Below are 20,261 nucleotides of genomic sequence, written 5' to 3' on the forward strand. Positions count from 1 at the left end.
TACTCACACCTGACTGTGACAACACTCTGCATGAAGTTACCATCTATCTATGAACCAATGCACTTGATGCTGTGAGCACACTCACACCTGACTGTGACAACACTCTGCATGAAGTTACTATCTATCTATGAACCAATGCACTTGATGCTGTGAGCTCACTCACACCTGACTGTGACAACACTGTGTGTGAAGTTACCATCTATCTATGAACCAATGCACTTGACGTTGTGATTACACTCACACCTGACTGTGACAAAACTGTGTGTGAAGTTACCATCTATCTATGAACCAATGCACTTGACGTTGTGAGTACACTCACACCTGACTGTGACAAAACTGCGTGTGGAGTTACCATTTATCTATGAACCAATGCACTTGATGTTGTGAGTACACTCACACCTGACTGTGACAACACTGTGTGTGAAGTTACCATCTATCTATGAACCAATGCACTTGATGTTGTGAGTACACTCACACCTGACTGTGACAACACTGTGTGTGAAGTTACCATCTATCTATGAACCATTAATGCACTGGATGCTGTGAGTACACTCACACCTGACTGTGACAACACTGCTGCATGAAGTTACCATCTATCTATGAACCAATGCACTTGACGCTGTGAGCACACTCACACCTGACTGTGACAACACTCTGCATGAAGTTACCATCTATCTATGAACCAATGCACTTGATGCTGTGAGTACACTCACACCTGACTGTGACAACACTGTGTGTGAAGTTACTATCTATCTATGAACCAATGCACTTGACGTTGTGAGTACACTCACACCTGACTGTGACAACACTCTGCATGAAGTTACCATCTATTATGAACCAATGCACTTGACGCTGTGAGTACACTCACACCTGACTGTGACAACACTGTGTGTGAAGTTACCATCTATCTATGAACCAATGCACTGGATGCTGTGAGTACACTCACACCTGACTGTGACAACACTGTGTGTGAAGTTACCATCTATCTATGAACCAATGCACTTGATGCTGTGAGTACACTCACACCTGACTGTGACAACACTCTGCATGAAGTTACCATCTATTTATGAACCAATGCACTTGATGCTGTGAGTACACTCACACCTGACTGTGACAACACGCTGCATGAAGTTACCATCTATCTATGAACCAATGCACTTGACGCTGTGAGCACACTCACACCTGACTGTGACAACACTCTGCATGAAGTTACCATCTATCTATGAACCAATGCACTTGATGCTGTGAGCTCACTCACACCTGACTGTGACAACACTCTGCATGAAGTTACCATCTATCTATGAACCAATGCACTTGATGCTGTGAGCACACTCACACCTGACTGTGACAACACTCTGCATGAAGTTACCATCTATCTATGAACCAATGCACTTGATGCTGTGAGCTCACTCTAACCTGACTGTGACAACACTCTGCATGAAGTTACCATCTATCATGAACCAATGCACTTGATGCTGTGAGCTTACTCACACCTGACTGTGACAACACTCTGCGTGAAGTTACCATCTATCTATGAACCAATGCACTTGATGCTGTGAGCACACTCACACCTGACTGTGACAACACTCTGCATGAAGTTACTATCTATCTATGAACCAATGCACTTGATGCTGTGAGCTCACTCACACCTGACTGTGACAACACTGTGTGTGAAGTTACCATCTATCTATGAACCAATGCACTTGACGTTGTGATTACACTCACACCTGACTGTGACAAAACTGTGTGTGAAGTTACCATCTATCTATGAACCAATGCACTTGACGTTGTGAGTACACTCACACCTGACTGTGACAAAACTGCGTGTGTGAAGTTACCATTTATCTATGAACCAATGCACTTGATGTTGTGAGTACACTCACACCTGACTGTGACAACACTGTGTGTGAAGTTACCATCTATCCATGAACCAATGCACTTGATGTTGTGAGTACACTCACACCTGACTGTGACAACACTGTGTGTGAAGTTACCATCTATCCATGAACCAATGCACTTGATGTTGTGAGTACACTCACACCTGACTGTGACAACACTGTGTGTGAAGTTACCATCTATCTATGAACCATTAATGCACTGGATGCTGTGAGTACACTCACACCTGACTGTGACAACACGCTGCATGAAGTTACCATCTATCTATGAACCAATGCACTTGACGCTGTGAGCACACTCACACCTGACTGTGACAACACTCTGCATGAAGTTACCATCTATCTATGAACCAATGCACTTGATGCTGTGAGTACACTCACACCTGACTGTGACAACACTGTGTGTGAAGTTACTATCTATCTATGAACCAATGCACTTGACGTTGTGAGTACACTCACACCTGACTGTGACAACACTCTGCATGAAGTTACCATCTATCTATGAACCAATGCACTTGACGCTGTGAGTACACTCACACCTGACTGTGACAACACTGTGTGTGAAGTTACCATCTATCTATGAACCAATGCACTGGATGCTGTGAGTACACTCACACCTGACTGTGACAACACTGTGTGTGAAGTTACCATCTATCTATGAACCAATGCACTTGATGCTGTGAGTACACTCACACCTGACTGTGACAACACTCTGCATGAAGTTACCATCTATTTATGAACCAATGCACTTGATGCTGTGAGTACACTCACACCTGACTGTGACAACACGCTGCATGAAGTTACCATCTATCTATGAACCAATGCACTTGACGCTGTGAGCACACTCACACCTGACTGTGACAACACTCTGCATGAAGTTACCATCTATCTATGAACCAATGCACTTGATGCTGTGAGCTCACTCACACCTGACTGTGACAACACTCTGCATGAAGTTACCATCTATCTATGAACCAATGCACTTGATGCTGTGAGCACACTCACACCTGACTGTGACAACACTCTGCATGAAGTTACCATCTATCTATGAACCAATGCACTTGATGCTGTGAGCTCACTCTAACCTGACTGTGACAACACTCTGCATGAAGTTACCATCTATCCATGAACCAATGCACTTGATGCTGTGAGCTTACTCACACCTGACTGTGACAACACTCTGCGTGAAGTTACCATCTATCTATGAACCAATGCACTTGATGCTGTGAGCACACTCACACCTGACTGTGACAACACTCTGCATGAAGTTACTATCTATCTATGAACCAATGCACTTGATGCTGTGAGCTCACTCACACCTGACTGTGACAACACTGTGTGTGAAGTTACCATCTATCTATGAACCAATGCACTTGACGCTGTGATTACACTCACACCTGACTGTGACAAAAACTGTGTGTGAAGTTACCATCTATCTATGAACCAATGCACTTGACGTTGTGAGTACACTCACACCTGACTGTGACAAAACTGCGTGTGAAGTTACCATTTATCTATGAACCAATGCACTTGATGTTGTGAGTACACTCACACCTGACTGTGACAACACTGTGTGTGAAGTTACCATCTATCCATGAACCAATGCACTTGATGTTGTGAGTACACTCACACCTGACTGTGACAACACTGTGTGTGAAGTTACCATCTATCTATGAACCATTAATGCACTGGATGCTGTGAGCACACTCACACCTGACTGTGACAACACTCTGCATGAAGTTACCATCTATCTATGAACCAATGCACTTGATGCTGTGAGCTCACTCACACCTGACTGTGACAACACTCTGCATGAAGTTACCATCTATCATGAACCAATGCACTTGATGCTGTGAGCTTACTCACACCTGACTGTGACAACACTCTGCATGAAGTTACCATCTATCTATGAACCAATGCACTTGATGCTGTGAGCACACTCACACCTGACTGTGACAACACTCTGCATGAAGTTACTATCTATCTATGAACCAATGCACTTGATGCTGTGAGCTCACTCACACCTGACTGTGACAACACTGTGTGTGAAGTTACCATCTATCTATGAACCAATGCACTTGACGTTGTGATTACACTCACACCTGACTGTGACAAAACTGTGTGTGAAGTTACCATCTATCTATGAACCAATGCACTTGACGTTGTGAGTACACTCACACCTGACTGTGACAAAACTGCGTGTGGAGTTACCATTTATCTATGAACCAATGCACTTGATGTTGTGAGTACACTCACACCTGACTGTGACAACACTGTGTGTGAAGTTACCATCTATCTATGAACCAATGCACTTGATGTTGTGAGTACACTCACACCTGACTGTGACAACACTGTGTGTGAAGTTACCATCTATCTATGAACCATTAATGCACTGGATGCTGTGAGTACACTCACACCTGACTGTGACAACACGCTGCATGAAGTTACCATCTATCTATGAACCAATGCACTTGACGCTGTGAGCACACTCACACCTGACTGTGACAACACTCTGCATGAAGTTACCATCTATCTATGAACCAATGCACTTGATGCTGTGAGTACACTCACACCTGACTGTGACAACACTGTGTGTGAAGTTACTATCTATCTATGAACCAATGCACTTGACGTTGTGAGTACACTCACACCTGACTGTGACAACACTCTGCATGAAGTTACCATCTATTTATGAACCAATGCACTTGACGCTGTGAGTACACTCACACCTGACTGTGACAACACTGTGTGTGAAGTTACCATCTATCTATGAACCAATGCACTGGATGCTGTGAGTACACTCACACCTGACTGTGACAACACTCTGCTTGAAGTCACCATCTATCGATGAACCAATGCACTTGACGCTGTGAGCACACTCACACCTGACAACTCGCATACACACCTGTGTCTCTTCTCTAGAGCTTCTTCCTCCAGTCCCTCTTCAAAGGTTCCTTCATGGATCAAGATGTCAGCGTCTCTACCTGTGAATGAAAGGACCATTGAAAGGAACTATGCTATGACACACACAAAATTCATCACAGTGTTTTAACCAACAACACTGAACTGAATGTATGGGTAAATCCTGTGATTGCCAACAAGTTTTGTAATTGTGGCTCACACAACCTGTGTCAACCTGCAATCTAGTGTGATGGTTCTGCACACATTCTTAAACACATGGTGGGTCATTTTCATGACATCCACATGACCTATGAAGCATCACATCCTGATGTTATTGTGGCATTTGGCATTCAAAAAGTACACATTTTGCTAGCTATGAGTAATATGCAAATTTTCACTTGAATATGAAACTGTATGATAATTATGCACAGAGTTCAGCGAATATAATTGACTGGCTGCAGAGTTTCTGCCGTACTGGAGGTTTCATACTGATAAAAATACCAGGAGCACATTGTACATCATCAAGCAGTTGCTGAAACTGCCAATGTGATAAGTATTTTTGATGGGCTATCTATGGTAGTGGCCAAAAAGTTGGTGGGCCATAACCTAAGTTGGTGCAACGTGTGATAACTCAACAGGTTGTTGCCAATTGGCTATTTGAAAATACAATAAAATGTGCAATGGTTCGATATATTGTAGCCGATTGTTTATTTCAAAATAAAATAGAATATGCAATGGCTATCTTGAAGCTGACTGGCTGTTTGTAAACAAGACAGAATGTCATTGGCCAAATAAGTTGTAGCTGACTGACTTTCTAGGAATGATTCATTAGGGTTAACAGTATTCAGCCAGCCACTAAGCTGCAACCTTTAAAGAAGCTGTGCATTGGCCCACTGTATTGTGTCACCTCCAGGTAAGTGATATTCCCCACACAGCGACATTACCTGACACAACATTGCAATACAACAACCTCTACATACAAGAACTCAGTATCTCCCCAAGGTATATTATCTGACTGCTGTCCATTTGAATTGATTTAAACTTTGCATGAGCGATTTTCAACAGATAGCGTCTTCGCCTGGCAATTAATCATCTTGTCTGACACCATCACTTTAAGATACAGGACCATATGTTGCAGTTGTTCTCATTGCTACACAGCAGACTCAAAGCAATGCTAACGTTCATGGGTGGCTAGAATTAGACTATTGGTCAGTTGAACTTTGACTGACTTACTCACCGATATCAATCAAGCCATGGCATGGCATTGTGTCGCCAGAATACACAATCTTCCATCCGTCTTGATGAGTTAAGGCAACACCATGGGGTTGTGAAAAGTGATTCACCACAACTGTCTCCATCTGACACGATCAAAACGAAAATAGGAATCTGTCAAATTTAGCTCTAATCATGAAACAACCTCATACACAATACCATATCTGTTTAATACCGTAATCTAGAATCAAATTTTTATCCTCAAGAACATTCTCATATCTCATGATTTGTCGTTATGCCAATTCTGTTGCATCTCTCATAGGCAGATCAGAAAGAACATCTGCTACAGTAATAGGATAATTATACAGCATTAAGAAGCATGTCTACATGTACCGTATGCAAGAGCTGTAGCCTGGTACAACTACCTGAGCTCTCCACATCCTTTACCAGGTCATAAAAAGTCATTAAGGATTTTAGGGCCAGCAGATATTTTACCCTGTCTTCAAAATCGATGTCTTTCAAAAAATTCAACTAACAGCATACTGTACAGCATATCACATACTTTACTGAGCTGTAGCTGGGTGTGCATTTTGCTTATCTCTTCACTGCTCTCTGTCCCAACTCTCAACAAAGTTTTGCAAGGGATAAACCTGTAATTAGTGAAACAAAAATCGTACTGTGATTTTTCTGGTGAAAACTACTGTAAATAATACCTGAGTGGTGCACAATCTGTATATAATCTGGTATGCAGAGTTTACATTTAAGGAGAGGGGGATTCTTAGCACGAGGAACGTAACACTCAACCTGCATGTCTCACTCAGAAATCTTGAGGTGATTGGCTAGGAAAGAAGACCAAAGATAAGAAAGAGTGGACGACTTTTTCTCGCATTCCTGGTCACTGGGAGTGTGGGATCGACAGTGCGGGAAAAATCGATCCCACACTCTCAGAAACCATCCCACACTCTGCAGTATATAATACATGAGCTCTGATAGGGTTATAAATAGCCTTTCGTTCCCGCACGCAAAATATTATCCAATTGCACAATGAGTAGCAAACGGACCGGAACTAAAAAGTAAGCAGGTCAGAGTACGGGGGCAGACGGCAGCATTGTCATGATTTTGGATAATGGTGTGCGTTGATTGTGACCCTGGGATGGTGACAGATTCACAAAAAAACGGACGAATTTTCCAAATAATTGGTGAACATAGGCTACTTGGAACATATGGCTATTTTTTTTCTGTTGGACATCTCGTCCATAGCAGAAGTTGAAGTATCGGCAGCGGAACTCGCCACAAAGTTCACGTGTACCGGTAATTGACACGGAATACTGTAGATGGCCACGAAGTAGGATAGTCGCCTATACAGTACAACATTCAATGATTCGAGTATGAATTTAACGCATTTTGTGGTCATGTGAGAAAAAGAATCTCACACACCAAGGACCTGGGATCAGATTTCTCACACAAGTTAGGGATATTCACACGAGCCTGCGGCTCGTGTGAGACAAAATATCCCCAACTCGTGTGAGAAATCTGATCCCAGGTCCTTGGGGGTGTGAGATTCTGTTTAGTCTTTTGCACAGCTACCAATCAATATCAGGTTGGTTACCCCCTGATATTTAACACCAGCCATATTCTACACACCAGTTTGGGCTGGGGTGATGGATATGGCAAGGCTAAGAGTTTAGTAGGTAATAACAGGGGGGTGTCTGTCCTATAAGTTAAATCAGCATAAATCTTACCTGCTATTTTGCAATATTGGTTGGAATTCCCTGTTATACCTGTTTAACCATGTGATTAGTTTTGTAGGAACCACCAAATTCAGTGGTTTCAAATTCATTCCTGAGACTTCCTGCAAATAGAGAAGTAAAGGATACATTTTAGCCAATCACAATTACTGAGCAGAACATCGAAAAATAAATGTTAAACGCCAATCAGCAGCCTATGGTATATGGATTATATAAACAGTTTGTGAGAAAGTTTCGGGCAATCACATTTGATCACATCATAAAACAAATTGTGCATGTACGTATGTAAAGTTGTCCTTGGGACAAGTTTAAATGAAGTATGTTCAGAAATGTCTGTAAAATGATTCCTGATAGAAAGACAAATGTTCACTGCATGGCGCTCATTAACAAGCTCGAGGCGGCGTTATACCACAACTTTGTCCTGTAGCCACTAATAGAAATTCAAATTTGATTTGTGGGCTTCACTGCCAGTATCATTGCCCTTGATGTTCTGCACATTTTATGTTCTATTAGTCCTAATCTGCCATGGTTTGAAAAGATTCTACATGGCTAGAAGAATTACTACGTAAAATATTACAGGTTTGTGCCTCTAATAAATTGGTGTTTCAGAAATTTAGTCTCCTCTTTAACAGTTTTAGTGTTATCTTACAAAGAAACTGCTACAGACTCTGTCATGTAGCCTCACACTAACGTGATAGGTATGGATATTAAATCAGAGATTTTCTACAAAACTTACTGAAACAATTAAAGTGGATGAAATATGAGATGTTGTGCGTGTTGATGAACATATTACACACTTACCGCAATTTTCTGTCGTTCGAGCAGCAAATTTATTAAACCCTGAAAGTCAAAGTAAGAGGGTATCTATGTAAACAACAGTAGGTAGAATCATCAACTGGAAAGCCATTTTGTCATCTATCCATAATGTATTACAAACAACATAGTTTGTTAACCAAATCAACACTTACACAAATGGTTCACTGTGCTCAGGAAAAATTAACTTTTGTTGTTAAAGAATAAGCTTGAAAGAATGCCACTGTGAGTAGATTACTAGTAATTTTCCACTAGGTTGAAAAAGTTGAAATGTGTCTATTGTTTGAAGGGCTCATCAAAGATGTTGTAAGCTCTACATTCAGGATTCGTTCCTCATACTTTCACAGTGTCATGCGAACATGTCGAGACATAGCTCTACAGATTGCATTTACACAATTTCTCAGATCACATCAAGCAATCTTCTATCATTTGAGCATTATGATCACATCTTTCAATTCAACTGTGATTGTTACAGAAAACAGTGGATATCGACAATGATATGATGCAGGTTAGTATAACACAAAGTTAACAACTTGGGGATATTCTGCTAGACTTTAAACAGCGTCCTCTCAGGTGAAATTACTCAGTAAGAGGTCCTGCTAGATATTTGACACTGCCCACTAAGGTGAAATTGAGTAACAGAACTGTTTGGCTTTTAAAGAAATAATAACCATTATGGTGATAAACTGAGCATTAAATGATTGATTGATCGATCACTTATTGATTGATATCATTTCATAATCACATACCATGTGATGGTCCGCATGCAAATGAGATACATAAATACACTGTAACCGGGTCAGAACATCCACTGTCTGGTTACCATAGTGACGGTAAAGCTGGCCCAGAGTTCCCTCTCCACAGTCAAGCAAGACTGCTGCACTTTCACTGTCAAAGTGAAAAAAAATTCAAGTCAGATACATGTATCAACAATGCACTTTGATGTGCTTGTAGTACTATCACATCCTCCAGTGTAACAGTCAGTGAAACAATGGTAGTACATTATCACAATTTTCTTATTCAAACTTTAGGGCTGCTTGTTTGGATTTTAGTAAGTAAGATACTCAACTGTTACCAAAGGATAGCGCAAGTTTGGATTCAAATGATATGGTATTAAATATGGTATCACATCAAAGTTATAATCAGAGTTCTGTAAACTTATCCTGCAATCCTTAACATGGGCAATACACGAAAAAGTGTTCTCCACTAATGTTCATCCTGTAAGGACAGTGGTGGTAAGCACACACCAATGTGAACGGGTCTAAACTCTGGAATTCTGACATATCCAATCTACATACCTTGTTTGAAGCAAGATGGAGCTAACATTTCTTGTGTTGCTTGGTAACGCCGATCCAGTTCCTAGGAAAATAACCTTAGGACTTTGATCTAAAAGAGAAATTGCTTCACTTTGTTGACTCTTTGAAATTCCACTGTTTAACAAGTCACTTTGTTCTTTTACACAACAATCAGAGAGTTCAGATTTTTCAGTCCTTTCAGTTTCCAGAATTTGATCAGCGTGTTCTACTTTCATTAGAGGGTCTCTGTTTTCATTTGCTGCTGTATCCATGGTTACATTGTCTGCTGAGGCAGTTTTCTTGGCAACACCATCTGCCCCTGACTCACTTTCGCATGCAGTGGCAGTTTTGTCCTCCTGGCCAATTGAATTGATAGACTTTTTAAACTCTTGTAAATGCTGAGTAAACCCTTCAATGGAATGGACTTCTTTTTCTAAGTCTTCCCTTGTAAACACCGGTACTGAACTCCTGGGAAAACAAATTGGGATGTAGTGAGTGGCCTCACCGGCACAATATGTAACATGGAAATATTCAATATCTATCTACCTTCCTATCTACCTATCTATCTGTCTATCTATCAAACAAATTATATCTAAACCTAATATCCAACGTTAAACAATGCTCGAGTGAGGGGCACTTTGAGTAATAATTAAAATGCTCTCTGAAAGATGTACGTTTTTAAGTGTCTTTTGAAATTGTTGACATCAGGAGAAATTTTTGTGTTCTAGGGTAAAGAGTTCTTGATGTTAGAATCAAATCAGCCTCTCACTTTTAAAAGTTCAAAACTGTTTGTCACTTTGTGAATTTTTGAAACTTCTTCGAGCCAGACTTACGACAATAAATATGATATGCAAAATTTGCTTCAGTAGAAAGAGGACTTGTTTGAGTCATTGGCACAACAAGTGGACAAACAGACTGGAATATTTGCCGCTTGGGGTGCTCTCTACGAGACAGATCTTTGAGTCTACTGGACTAATATAGGGCAAAATGGTATACATGTCAGCAAAGTCCAACACCAATACACACTTGTTGTCACAGCATGGAATCCCTTCAGTAGGGTCCACTGATAGCTGTATTGAAAGATGCAGGTTAGTGACTGAGGAGGGGGGAGTAAGAATTCATACAGTCTATACCTGTCCCATTTGCCCAGTGGTCTGAGTGAGTACTTGAGTAAACACTCTGCAAACTTGGTGGCGCCATCTTCACCCTCTGTCTCCTGCTTTGAAACAAATCAGATACACACAAATGAAAACTGCTTTGAACTCGACATGAAAGAAAATGACTGGTCTGTATGTCAGACACCTTTGACTATTTTGGCATACTACTTCAGTATTTGTTGGCATGACTCCATCAGTTTGATTCAACACTGAAACAACAAAGGATGTTTGATGGTCTGTACTGACAAGTCCATGCAACTTGTTTATAGCAAAATGTTAAAGTTTGCTCACATAAAAACTTGAATTTTTAGCATCATGTAATGCAAAAAATACCATCATATCAGATTTGGAATGCAATGGAATGTTAAAGGGACAAAGTCAGGCCATTTTTCATGAATTTTGTTTGATATGAGATACTACTTATATTGTTTAACCCTTTGAATCCCGCTCAGACAGAAATGTCCGATGACGTCATAGAGTACCAGGAGGTCAGGGTGCAAAGGGTTAACATGTTGGAAGATACTCAATAAATGGGTGACAATGCATATATTTGACCCCTGTTTTAGATACGATACATGAAATCATCGCGAAAATGAATTAATGGTCATGACCATTAATTCATTTTCGCAATGGTTTCATGTATCGTGTCTAAAACCAGGGTCAAATATATGCATGGTCACCCATTTATTATCTTCCAACATGTCAAACAATATAAGTAGTATCTTGTATCAAACAAAATTCATGAAAAATGGCCGACTTTGTCCCTTTTAGTGTTGGTAATATCGTGTAAAACAGTCCATCAAATATTTTCCTCAGGATTTAAAAAATTGCAATAAAAGAAAATTTCATCACGAAAAATTTCGGTTTCAAATCTTTCTGCATTGTTACTTGACTTCTTGACAGCTTTTATAAGTCAGAATATCTTTATGAACAGAGGACAAAAAGGTCTTAAAAGTTTGGAGGTTACGACAGAAGACGATCAGATTCACCAGTTTACTTTACACATAAAACAGAGCAGTCTGCGTGAAGACATTTGAGTGCAGTTCACAGATATACCCATAATAATAATGTAATCAATATATAGGACCACCGTGATTGCAAACATCCCTGGTGATATTAACAATGAAAGAGAAGTTAATTGTAGGAAGAAGGAGATGAGATATATAAGGGAAAATTTACCTTTCCTTGCGAGACAGGAAAATTAACTTTAAGGTTTGGAAAAATGTCTGGATGAACCATGTTGAGTTTTGCTTGATTTATCATGGATTTCAAAAGGCCATGACTTTCAGCGTCTTCATTCATTATCATGTGATCTGTTTTCTTGCCAAACCTAAATAGTGCAAAAAGAAATACGCATAACTTACTGATCTCTAAACAAACTACCTCCTTCTATTGAAAAAAGCAAAATAGCAGACTTTAAATGATTCTGAAATCAGCTGTACCGATGATTTACATTTCAGATTCCTTTGTTTAAATAAAGAAAAATATTTCCATAAGTCAAAATGCTTTCTTGCTTGAAAGCAAGAAATTATTATATCGCGACCGCACACATCATTCACAAAGTCTCAGAACATATGGCGAGTAGTAAATATAAATGATGTTGCATGTAATTTATAAGTTTAATTGGACGCTGTGTAAAGGTACTTTAAAGGGACATACGCTGTAACTTGTGGCAAGTTTTTCAGTATTCTGCTTCTGTATATCAACAACCTTGTCTGACCTTAATCCATTTGTCATGCTGAAATTTTGAGTATTTTTGTCAACACAGCTTGTATGTGTGTAGTGATCATTGTTTATTGTTTACAAATGAATTCTAGTCCAGACTTGAATACAATTTTCAACAATAACAATGTAGATTATACTCATATAGGTTGTGTTGATATGCTAAATACTTGGCATTAAATTACAGTTTAGGGATTCAATGTAGAAAGTGTAGGGAAACTACAAAACAAAAGTTCTGAAAAAATAGCAAATAGATACAGCTTATGGAGCTTTAACAAAAGCCATGATAGAATATGTTTATGACGTTGATAACATTTTGAACTTCAAGGTCTCTTGGAAGAAAGTAAATGGTCAATAAACTCAACTTCTCTTTTCAAAATCTAGTGAAGGAGAATATCACATCTCTATTGTCATATTGAGGTAGATTTTTCCTCAAATTAGTGTACTGACTGATGTGGTTAAATTGGCTAAAATAGGATGCTAGCAAGATACGGCATGTTTTCAGTAAAACTTTACTTATAACTACCTTTTCATCCATGTTTGGTATCTTTCTGTGTTAAACACTTTGGTTGGTGTTATATGAACTATCAATGCCACAGGTTTTTCAATGTCTTCTTGTTGAAACTGACAAAGTTCAGCTGAGTTCTCCAGACTGTCCATGAAATCTTCAGATGGACACTCCATAACTACATGACGGAAAATCACGACAAATCAGCTGATTAGTTCATAAAGTGGCATTGTTTTCATTAGTGACATTCACATATATCTTACTTTTATCTCTACAGTCAATATTGAATCCTGATTTGACAAAAGTATTGTTTGAAATTGACAAAAATAGCAGGACTTGAGGCCGCAACCCTTTAACCCTTTTCCTGCCAAGTCCATATTTCACCATCAGGTCAAGATGGTTAAAATTAATGAAACACGACATATTCCATATGGTGTATTTTAACATAATACTGTACATTTAAAAGCTGTTGAAACATACCGTACTCGTCCGAGTATAAGCCCCTGCTCGTGTATAAGCCCCCTACTGATTTCAGAGGATTTAGAAAATGCATTACATCCGTGTATAAGCCCCTACCCTAGTGTAACTCAAATACAGAAAGGTTAGGAGAGTATATTTGGTCATTTAACTTTTTAAAATTACTTTTAGATAATAAAGAAACTATTAAAAGATGTTAAAACAATGGGAAACTGGAGTTCCCTTGACAGCATCGTAAGGAAAATGACACGTTTTCCCAGTACTATCTTGATTCTTTGACCCTGCTCACCCCCGTCGCCTAAATAGAAAAGTCCCACTCACGTCTGCCATTGTTTATTTTCATTCACGGCCACCATGTTTTCATGCTCAAACATCTCGAAACATGCAGTTTCTTTTGTTTGAAGCAATTATCCTTTCATTTGTGAAGACTTTTCCTGGTGACAATTATAATTTTCACTGCTATGTTGTTGTTTTCACAAGATGTAGACAGTTTGATACTGGAATATTGAGTTGCCTTTCCGTGTAGGCAATGCATGCCTGTTCACATTACTGTTGATCAGCTGCATACACAACGTCTTTGTTTCAAGTTTGGGTTTTTTTTCGACGCTGAAATTTCACCAAAATGTCACTTCTGTATTCAGAGATTGTACAATCAATTTCTTTGGATGTGTAAGTCGATTTTGAAAGCGATAGAAAGATCGAGTGGTGTTGAAAAAAAATCGTGCATAAAATTAGCATAAATTAAGCGTCCATGCCAGATAACATGGGGTTGCTCGAGTATAAGCCCCTCCCCTAGTTTTGCCGTCGTTTTGTGTTGCCGAACCGGGGGCTTATACTCGGACGAGTACGGTAAATACTTTAAACTTTATTTTTTTTGGACTAAAGATGCTAAAACAGATCAAGCCAAGTGGGTGAAAATGTGTCATGTTTTGGTACAATACCCCTTTTTACTGACTTGGCTGATGGGGAAGTGATACTGTCTGGCAGGAAAAGAGTTAAAATTCTACACTTCATGACTATTCCTAGTTTTGATTGAATGCACTCTAAAAGATATATTATAATTCTGACAGATACTACTGTAGCGTATCCACAACACACGCATGCAAGTATTGTTCAAGTACCGGTACACTGTATATTGTACAACATACTTCCAAGCTCCGATAATATGAGTGCCCGTAATGAAAATTTGATCTTCAGAAATTCAAATACACTGGCCATCAAAATGCAAGCTTGTGAGAAAAAGTCACAAGTTTTTATTGAATCTCACTAAATCTGCACATGATTGCAAGATTAAATATTAACTGCTGGTGTTAGAATTTGGTAATCAAAGAGTGCTATGAACAGTTAAATGCTACAAAACATCGTGTATAATCTCACATTGTCTGCTGCAAGTCAAGTACCAACATTGCAAAGACACTACTGAACTGACAGACTGTATGGTCTGAGGTGCTGGAGCACCGTAGCACCGTAGCACCGCACACATCTGAATCTTTCAGTTTGAGACACCATGACCATAGTTTTTTTTCTATCACAACCACATTTTTTTTCTATCGTGTGAAAGTTGACAATTTTCGGTAGACTCGCTTTTATTGCAGTACTTCAAATATCTAATAATCTTGAATCCAATTTCAAATATCTTGAATCCAGTGATGCTACATTCAAAAACAGCACTGCATGGTAAACAGCTCATGAGAAGGAAGATGAAAAATACAAGTCATACCTACCTATAAAAATTGGGCCAGGAATCTTTGGTGTTAAAACATCTGATGGAAAAATCTGTTTATAAACACAAAGCAATTTTATTACTGTTGAATTAATTGAAACTGACAACGACTATTCAAAACTGCTTCATTAAAATTCTTTTGAATTTTAAAATTTGAAAGTCTGTATTTGTGTTATTACAGCAATAACAGAAGGGCTGGAATGTGCAAGAGCCTGTATGCCACACATCCAGAGCAGAAAAACCTGTATCAAGGCTATAAAGATTTTATAATATACCATGTGGAACGATAAAAATGTAGTTAAAATAACAATCTGCAAAATTTTGGAGATAAAACTCTGTGTGATATCAAAAATTTATCATCATATGTGTCAAGTTTTCAGAAAAGCGATGACCGCATGCCATCATGGATTGATAAATATTATGATGTCAATTGTTTATGTGTAGAACTTGCAAAGCAACATGCATCTACCAATAACGAATAAAATATCTTAAATTATATTGAATATGCTGTCAGTCTCTGATTTTAAATCTAGAAGACGTTTTTCTAATCTTGCGCTGGCTTTGTTTACATATAGACCGTTTGGGGATGGCAGTGCATACAGAAACCAGAATGAAGGTAGTTCAGTGATGAGAGATACATTGAGCTTGTAAACTCAGCCTCTACATGCGAAACTGCGATGTTATTGTTTACCTGTGAATTCTGATCCAGACTATAATTCAAATATCGACAATAACAATATCTTTCACACATATAGACACTACCGGTATGATGACAAGTTAAACACAGGTGTTCCGAAATTTTTTGGGAGTAGAACAAGATCTTGCGATTTACATACAAAACAAAATTTAGTGAATGAAGTCATCAAAAGTTACAGCTACTGTTTCAGTGATATAAATGGTCTAATAAATATGATTCAACAAAAATAATTACTGAAGACAGTCCCATAGATGTACGCATGTCTAGATTGAAAAAATACTTTTAAAAATGCCAATATTGCCGACTGTGAGTGACAGAAACAAGAATAGTTTACCTCTTTTCCATCCTGTGTTTTCACAGAATTGCCTTTCTTTAGTTCTGAATATGCTGGGCCTCTGAAATAATAAAGGGGGTGACTAAGGATTAGTGGACAAAGCTTTGCTTGCGAACTGGGAATTTCTTAGGGGGCTCTAAATGGTGTGAGTGGACTCCCTATGTTACCAATTATTCAAACAAAATTTCTTTATGTCCACTAATCTTCAGTCTTGCCAAACAAGGGTCAGAAGATGGTTTTTCTAAAATAACCTCCGAACAAAAAACAATGAACTCAGATTGAAATTATGGACTGTGCCTCTTTTTTATATATGATTTCATTTCAGTGCTACATATGTATGTTGTGATTGTGGACCATATGTACAAACAGATTACACAGTTAGAGAAATCCAGCAAATGTGTTGCAAGATACCAGGAGCAACATCTCAAATACCTGTAAAAATTCCAGTTACACACATACTCACAAGACATGTACTAAACACAGTAACACAGCAAAACATCTTGCTGCAATAATACCGATAACATTGATTGAGACTGATAAACAGTGACTCTTCCTACTTACGGAGGTAGGCCCAGTGCTACAGCTTTTTCCACAACAATGTTGCCCGGTTTATCGTTCATCTGAAATCAACAGCAAATACAAATCATCAATTGCAAGGAAATGATTTTGTTTTCTGGACACTTTGTAATCGGTACTAACAGAAAAAGATCAGACAGGGTATATAGTTTGGTACATACTTTGTTTGCCATAGTTGGTGAAGTTGAAAATCATACATCAAATTGGGATGAAATGTGTCATGGCTATTACAATTTGTCTATGAATTACTGCCACATACATGTTTAGGTTCACTTATTTCCCAAATTGTCTATTCTTTTTCAAGGTCAAGACAATCCATCACTTTGCAAAGACACCTCATTTGCTATTTAACATATCTGACTGAACAGATTTGGTAACCTGTGATATACATCAGATATCAATAAGTATCTGAGTAAATGAGAACATTTACATCGGTTTTATTTTACTCGTATGCTCAGTTTAACCCTTTCACCACAATGGTTCAGCCCAAAGCCATTGTTTAAATGGTGATTGTGGACCTGTTAAAAGGGAATTGGGGTGAGCAGATTAAAGTTGGCCATCTAATTTTTGTTCATGAACTTTGGTTTGTTGGTTCAATTGTTTTTTTACTCAATTCACACGTACCTTAAAAATATACGCAACACTTGTATCAGCTTCAACTATCTCACTCAGCTTCCTTCTCTTAGGTTCTGTAACAAAGCAAGCAGACGGTAAATTATCAACACATCACTCATACAGTTGTCGAAATCCACTTGGCTCCGGACATATATGTAGGTCATTAAGGTACAGTAAGTACTCACATGAAGTTGAAAGTCTAAATTTTTGCTTATACTTTCCTCAATGAAACTTCAAACCATTCCCTTCAGAAATCAAGAATTAAACTCAAGGGTTACCGTTCAAAGTTTGTCACTGGAGCAACAAATTACCTAATATTTACTGACATTTTATATCAAAATGCCCCTCCCCAACCCCTGTGTTAACTCTGTGGGGCAAAATCATATTTTTGATTTTCATAGAAATAAGCCTGTGAAAACTTCGTAAAAGTTTGATAGTCCCAATATCTGTCCCAAAGGCATATTCTACTTAATTGGTCAGTTGAGGATATGAAAATCCACAAAATTTAAGATGTGCCTTACACCCAGTGGCTAAGGATCACTGCTAAGACAAGGTATTGCGTTTTTCCAATGGCAAGATCTGAATGCTCTTGGATTGCATATATTGCTATCAGGCGGACCACTAGATTTTTCTTGAAATGGTCCTGAGGAAGACAACAGGCTATAATGGGATTTGCTCATCCCTGAATCATACACAGATGACTTACTTGGACTTCCAAATGATGTACTGTGTTCCACTTTCATTCCCTGGATCACATTTTCTAACAGGAAAGTTTCACTTCCTTCAGACTGGTTAGAGTTGCTTTCTTCTCCTTGTTTCCCTTTCAAGTGATGGCAAGGCAAGGTCAACACAAAACTCTGATCGGTTTTTACATAAATAACAGGCACATTTAAAACTCTTGTAACATCGAGTGGGATTTTTCTACTGATATATTTAATAGGCAATCAACTTTCATCAAACACACATTACATGTTTCAGGCAATCTTGGCATCTAATATGGACCATGATCATGAATGGCTTTGGTAGGATAATTTTTTCAACCATGTGTTCGAAATCTCAGGAGTAATTTCAGACTGTCTTCTGACTTTTAGCAATTGCAGAAATGCAACTCTTGAGTGTATGAACAATATCAAAAATACATATTTCTGAATGAATTTTTTAATGTGTCTATTCTAAAGACTTGTAACTTTATCCTGTAAAGAAGAATGATGGTGATTTGATTGCCTTCATCATTTGCAGAATTGCTAACAGTAAAGAAGCATACCGGTACTTACCGTGGATGGGCACTGCTTGCACTGACATTACATCATCTTTCAAAGCCAGCTCTTCATAACTCTTGCATACTAATAAAGTAAAAAAATACCGCAATTATACGGTGTCGCTCAAATTTGATCAGAATTGGTACATACCAGTATGGGTACCAAAGATCAACAATAAATGTTGTTTCTATCTGTTCAGTGCAGGAAAATTCTACGTTGATGTTATGACAATGATTTCTGCACAGTACAACCAGAAAAACAACAAGAAATATTTAAACCAGAAAAACAAGAATGACAAAAGTAATTAAGGTCTGAAACTTTAGGTACTGGAGGTCAACTTTAGCAACATGCATAGCAGAAAGGCAGCTAGCCCTCCTTAGTTTGACCACAGACGGTCTTCCTCCCCTCTACTGCATATGGTTTGAGCAGGTCTGTTAATATGTAACAGTTCAATGACAATGACAGGAAATGACTCAAGTCAGTGGAGTAAGCCTGTTTCAAGCCTGTTTCAGAATTTCGCTTTTTCTTACCTCATTTGCACATTTTTGACACTGATGTGTTCATTTGAACAAATTCACATCTCAACCCCTACATCTACCTGTACACCAAGTACTGAGACGGTAGCTTTGGCAGTATGGGAGCCTTTGTGTGTGATGGACATACATCCGCACATACCCACAAATATACAGACATAGATGCCACTTAGACTCATCATATAAGCTCTTTTTGGTATTTATATATAAAACCAAATATGAGCTAACAAAACTATTCAGCATATCTTGGGATAAATTATTTATTTATTATTTATTTATTTATTTATTTATTTATTTATTTATTTATTTATTTATACCAGTTGTTACTATCATGCATTACTTTTACATTCTGCAGACGCAATTTTCTCAAAGCCTGAAATCATGCAGTAACAGACCGTCAATACTCTGCTACAATCTTTGTCATAGAAATTTCAAAGACATGATGAAATTTCCTGGACTTTACATAGCTGTGACTCTCAGTTCAGTGAGGATGAGTTGAGTTCACCATAAACAGTGGAGGGAGAATGAGATATTTCACGCTGATGCCTACATGTAGTGATCACGTGACGGTTATGTAAATGAATATTTCAGTCTGCACCACAAATCAGGTAATTCCCAACATGAACAAGTATACACGTACTACAAAAATACTGCCAAAAGATAGTGACTTTGTCCCTGGAACATCGTAAGTGACAAATCTGTGGCATCATGAACTACATGGTGCATCTCAAAATACATTCTTATGTGCAGTAAATGTGGACAGTGCTCTTGTCCAAACTCAAGTCAAAGGTCAAAG

General features: G+C 38.5%; 1 protein-coding gene across 1 annotated transcript in view; it reads right to left on the bottom strand.

Annotated features, from left to right (window-relative positions):
* Nucleotides 1–20,261, bottom strand: part of LOC139130722 (zinc phosphodiesterase ELAC protein 2-like) — a 51,033-nt gene that overhangs the window by 26,957 nt on the left and 3,815 nt on the right. The window contains exons 6-21 of the mRNA XM_070696500.1: nucleotides 18,948–19,016; nucleotides 18,380–18,493; nucleotides 17,683–17,747; nucleotides 17,044–17,102; nucleotides 16,483–16,543; nucleotides 15,453–15,504; nucleotides 13,270–13,429; nucleotides 12,201–12,351; nucleotides 10,998–11,083; nucleotides 9,868–10,332; nucleotides 9,319–9,457; nucleotides 8,558–8,596; nucleotides 7,751–7,860; nucleotides 6,571–6,658; nucleotides 6,034–6,154; nucleotides 4,801–4,879 (exon numbers count right to left, since the gene is read on the bottom strand). Coding sequence (XP_070552601.1) covers nucleotides 4,801–4,879; nucleotides 6,034–6,154; nucleotides 6,571–6,658; nucleotides 7,751–7,860; nucleotides 8,558–8,596; nucleotides 9,319–9,457; nucleotides 9,868–10,332; nucleotides 10,998–11,083; nucleotides 12,201–12,351; nucleotides 13,270–13,429; nucleotides 15,453–15,504; nucleotides 16,483–16,543; nucleotides 17,044–17,102; nucleotides 17,683–17,747; nucleotides 18,380–18,493; nucleotides 18,948–19,016 — 1,858 coding nt within the window. The remainder of the gene's footprint in view (nucleotides 1–4,800; nucleotides 4,880–6,033; nucleotides 6,155–6,570; nucleotides 6,659–7,750; nucleotides 7,861–8,557; nucleotides 8,597–9,318; nucleotides 9,458–9,867; nucleotides 10,333–10,997; nucleotides 11,084–12,200; nucleotides 12,352–13,269; nucleotides 13,430–15,452; nucleotides 15,505–16,482; nucleotides 16,544–17,043; nucleotides 17,103–17,682; nucleotides 17,748–18,379; nucleotides 18,494–18,947; nucleotides 19,017–20,261) is intronic.

Source organism: Ptychodera flava, chromosome 1, assembly GCF_041260155.1.
Source record: "Ptychodera flava strain L36383 chromosome 1, AS_Pfla_20210202, whole genome shotgun sequence".
NCBI classification, from domain to species: Eukaryota; Metazoa; Hemichordata; class Enteropneusta; family Ptychoderidae; genus Ptychodera; species Ptychodera flava.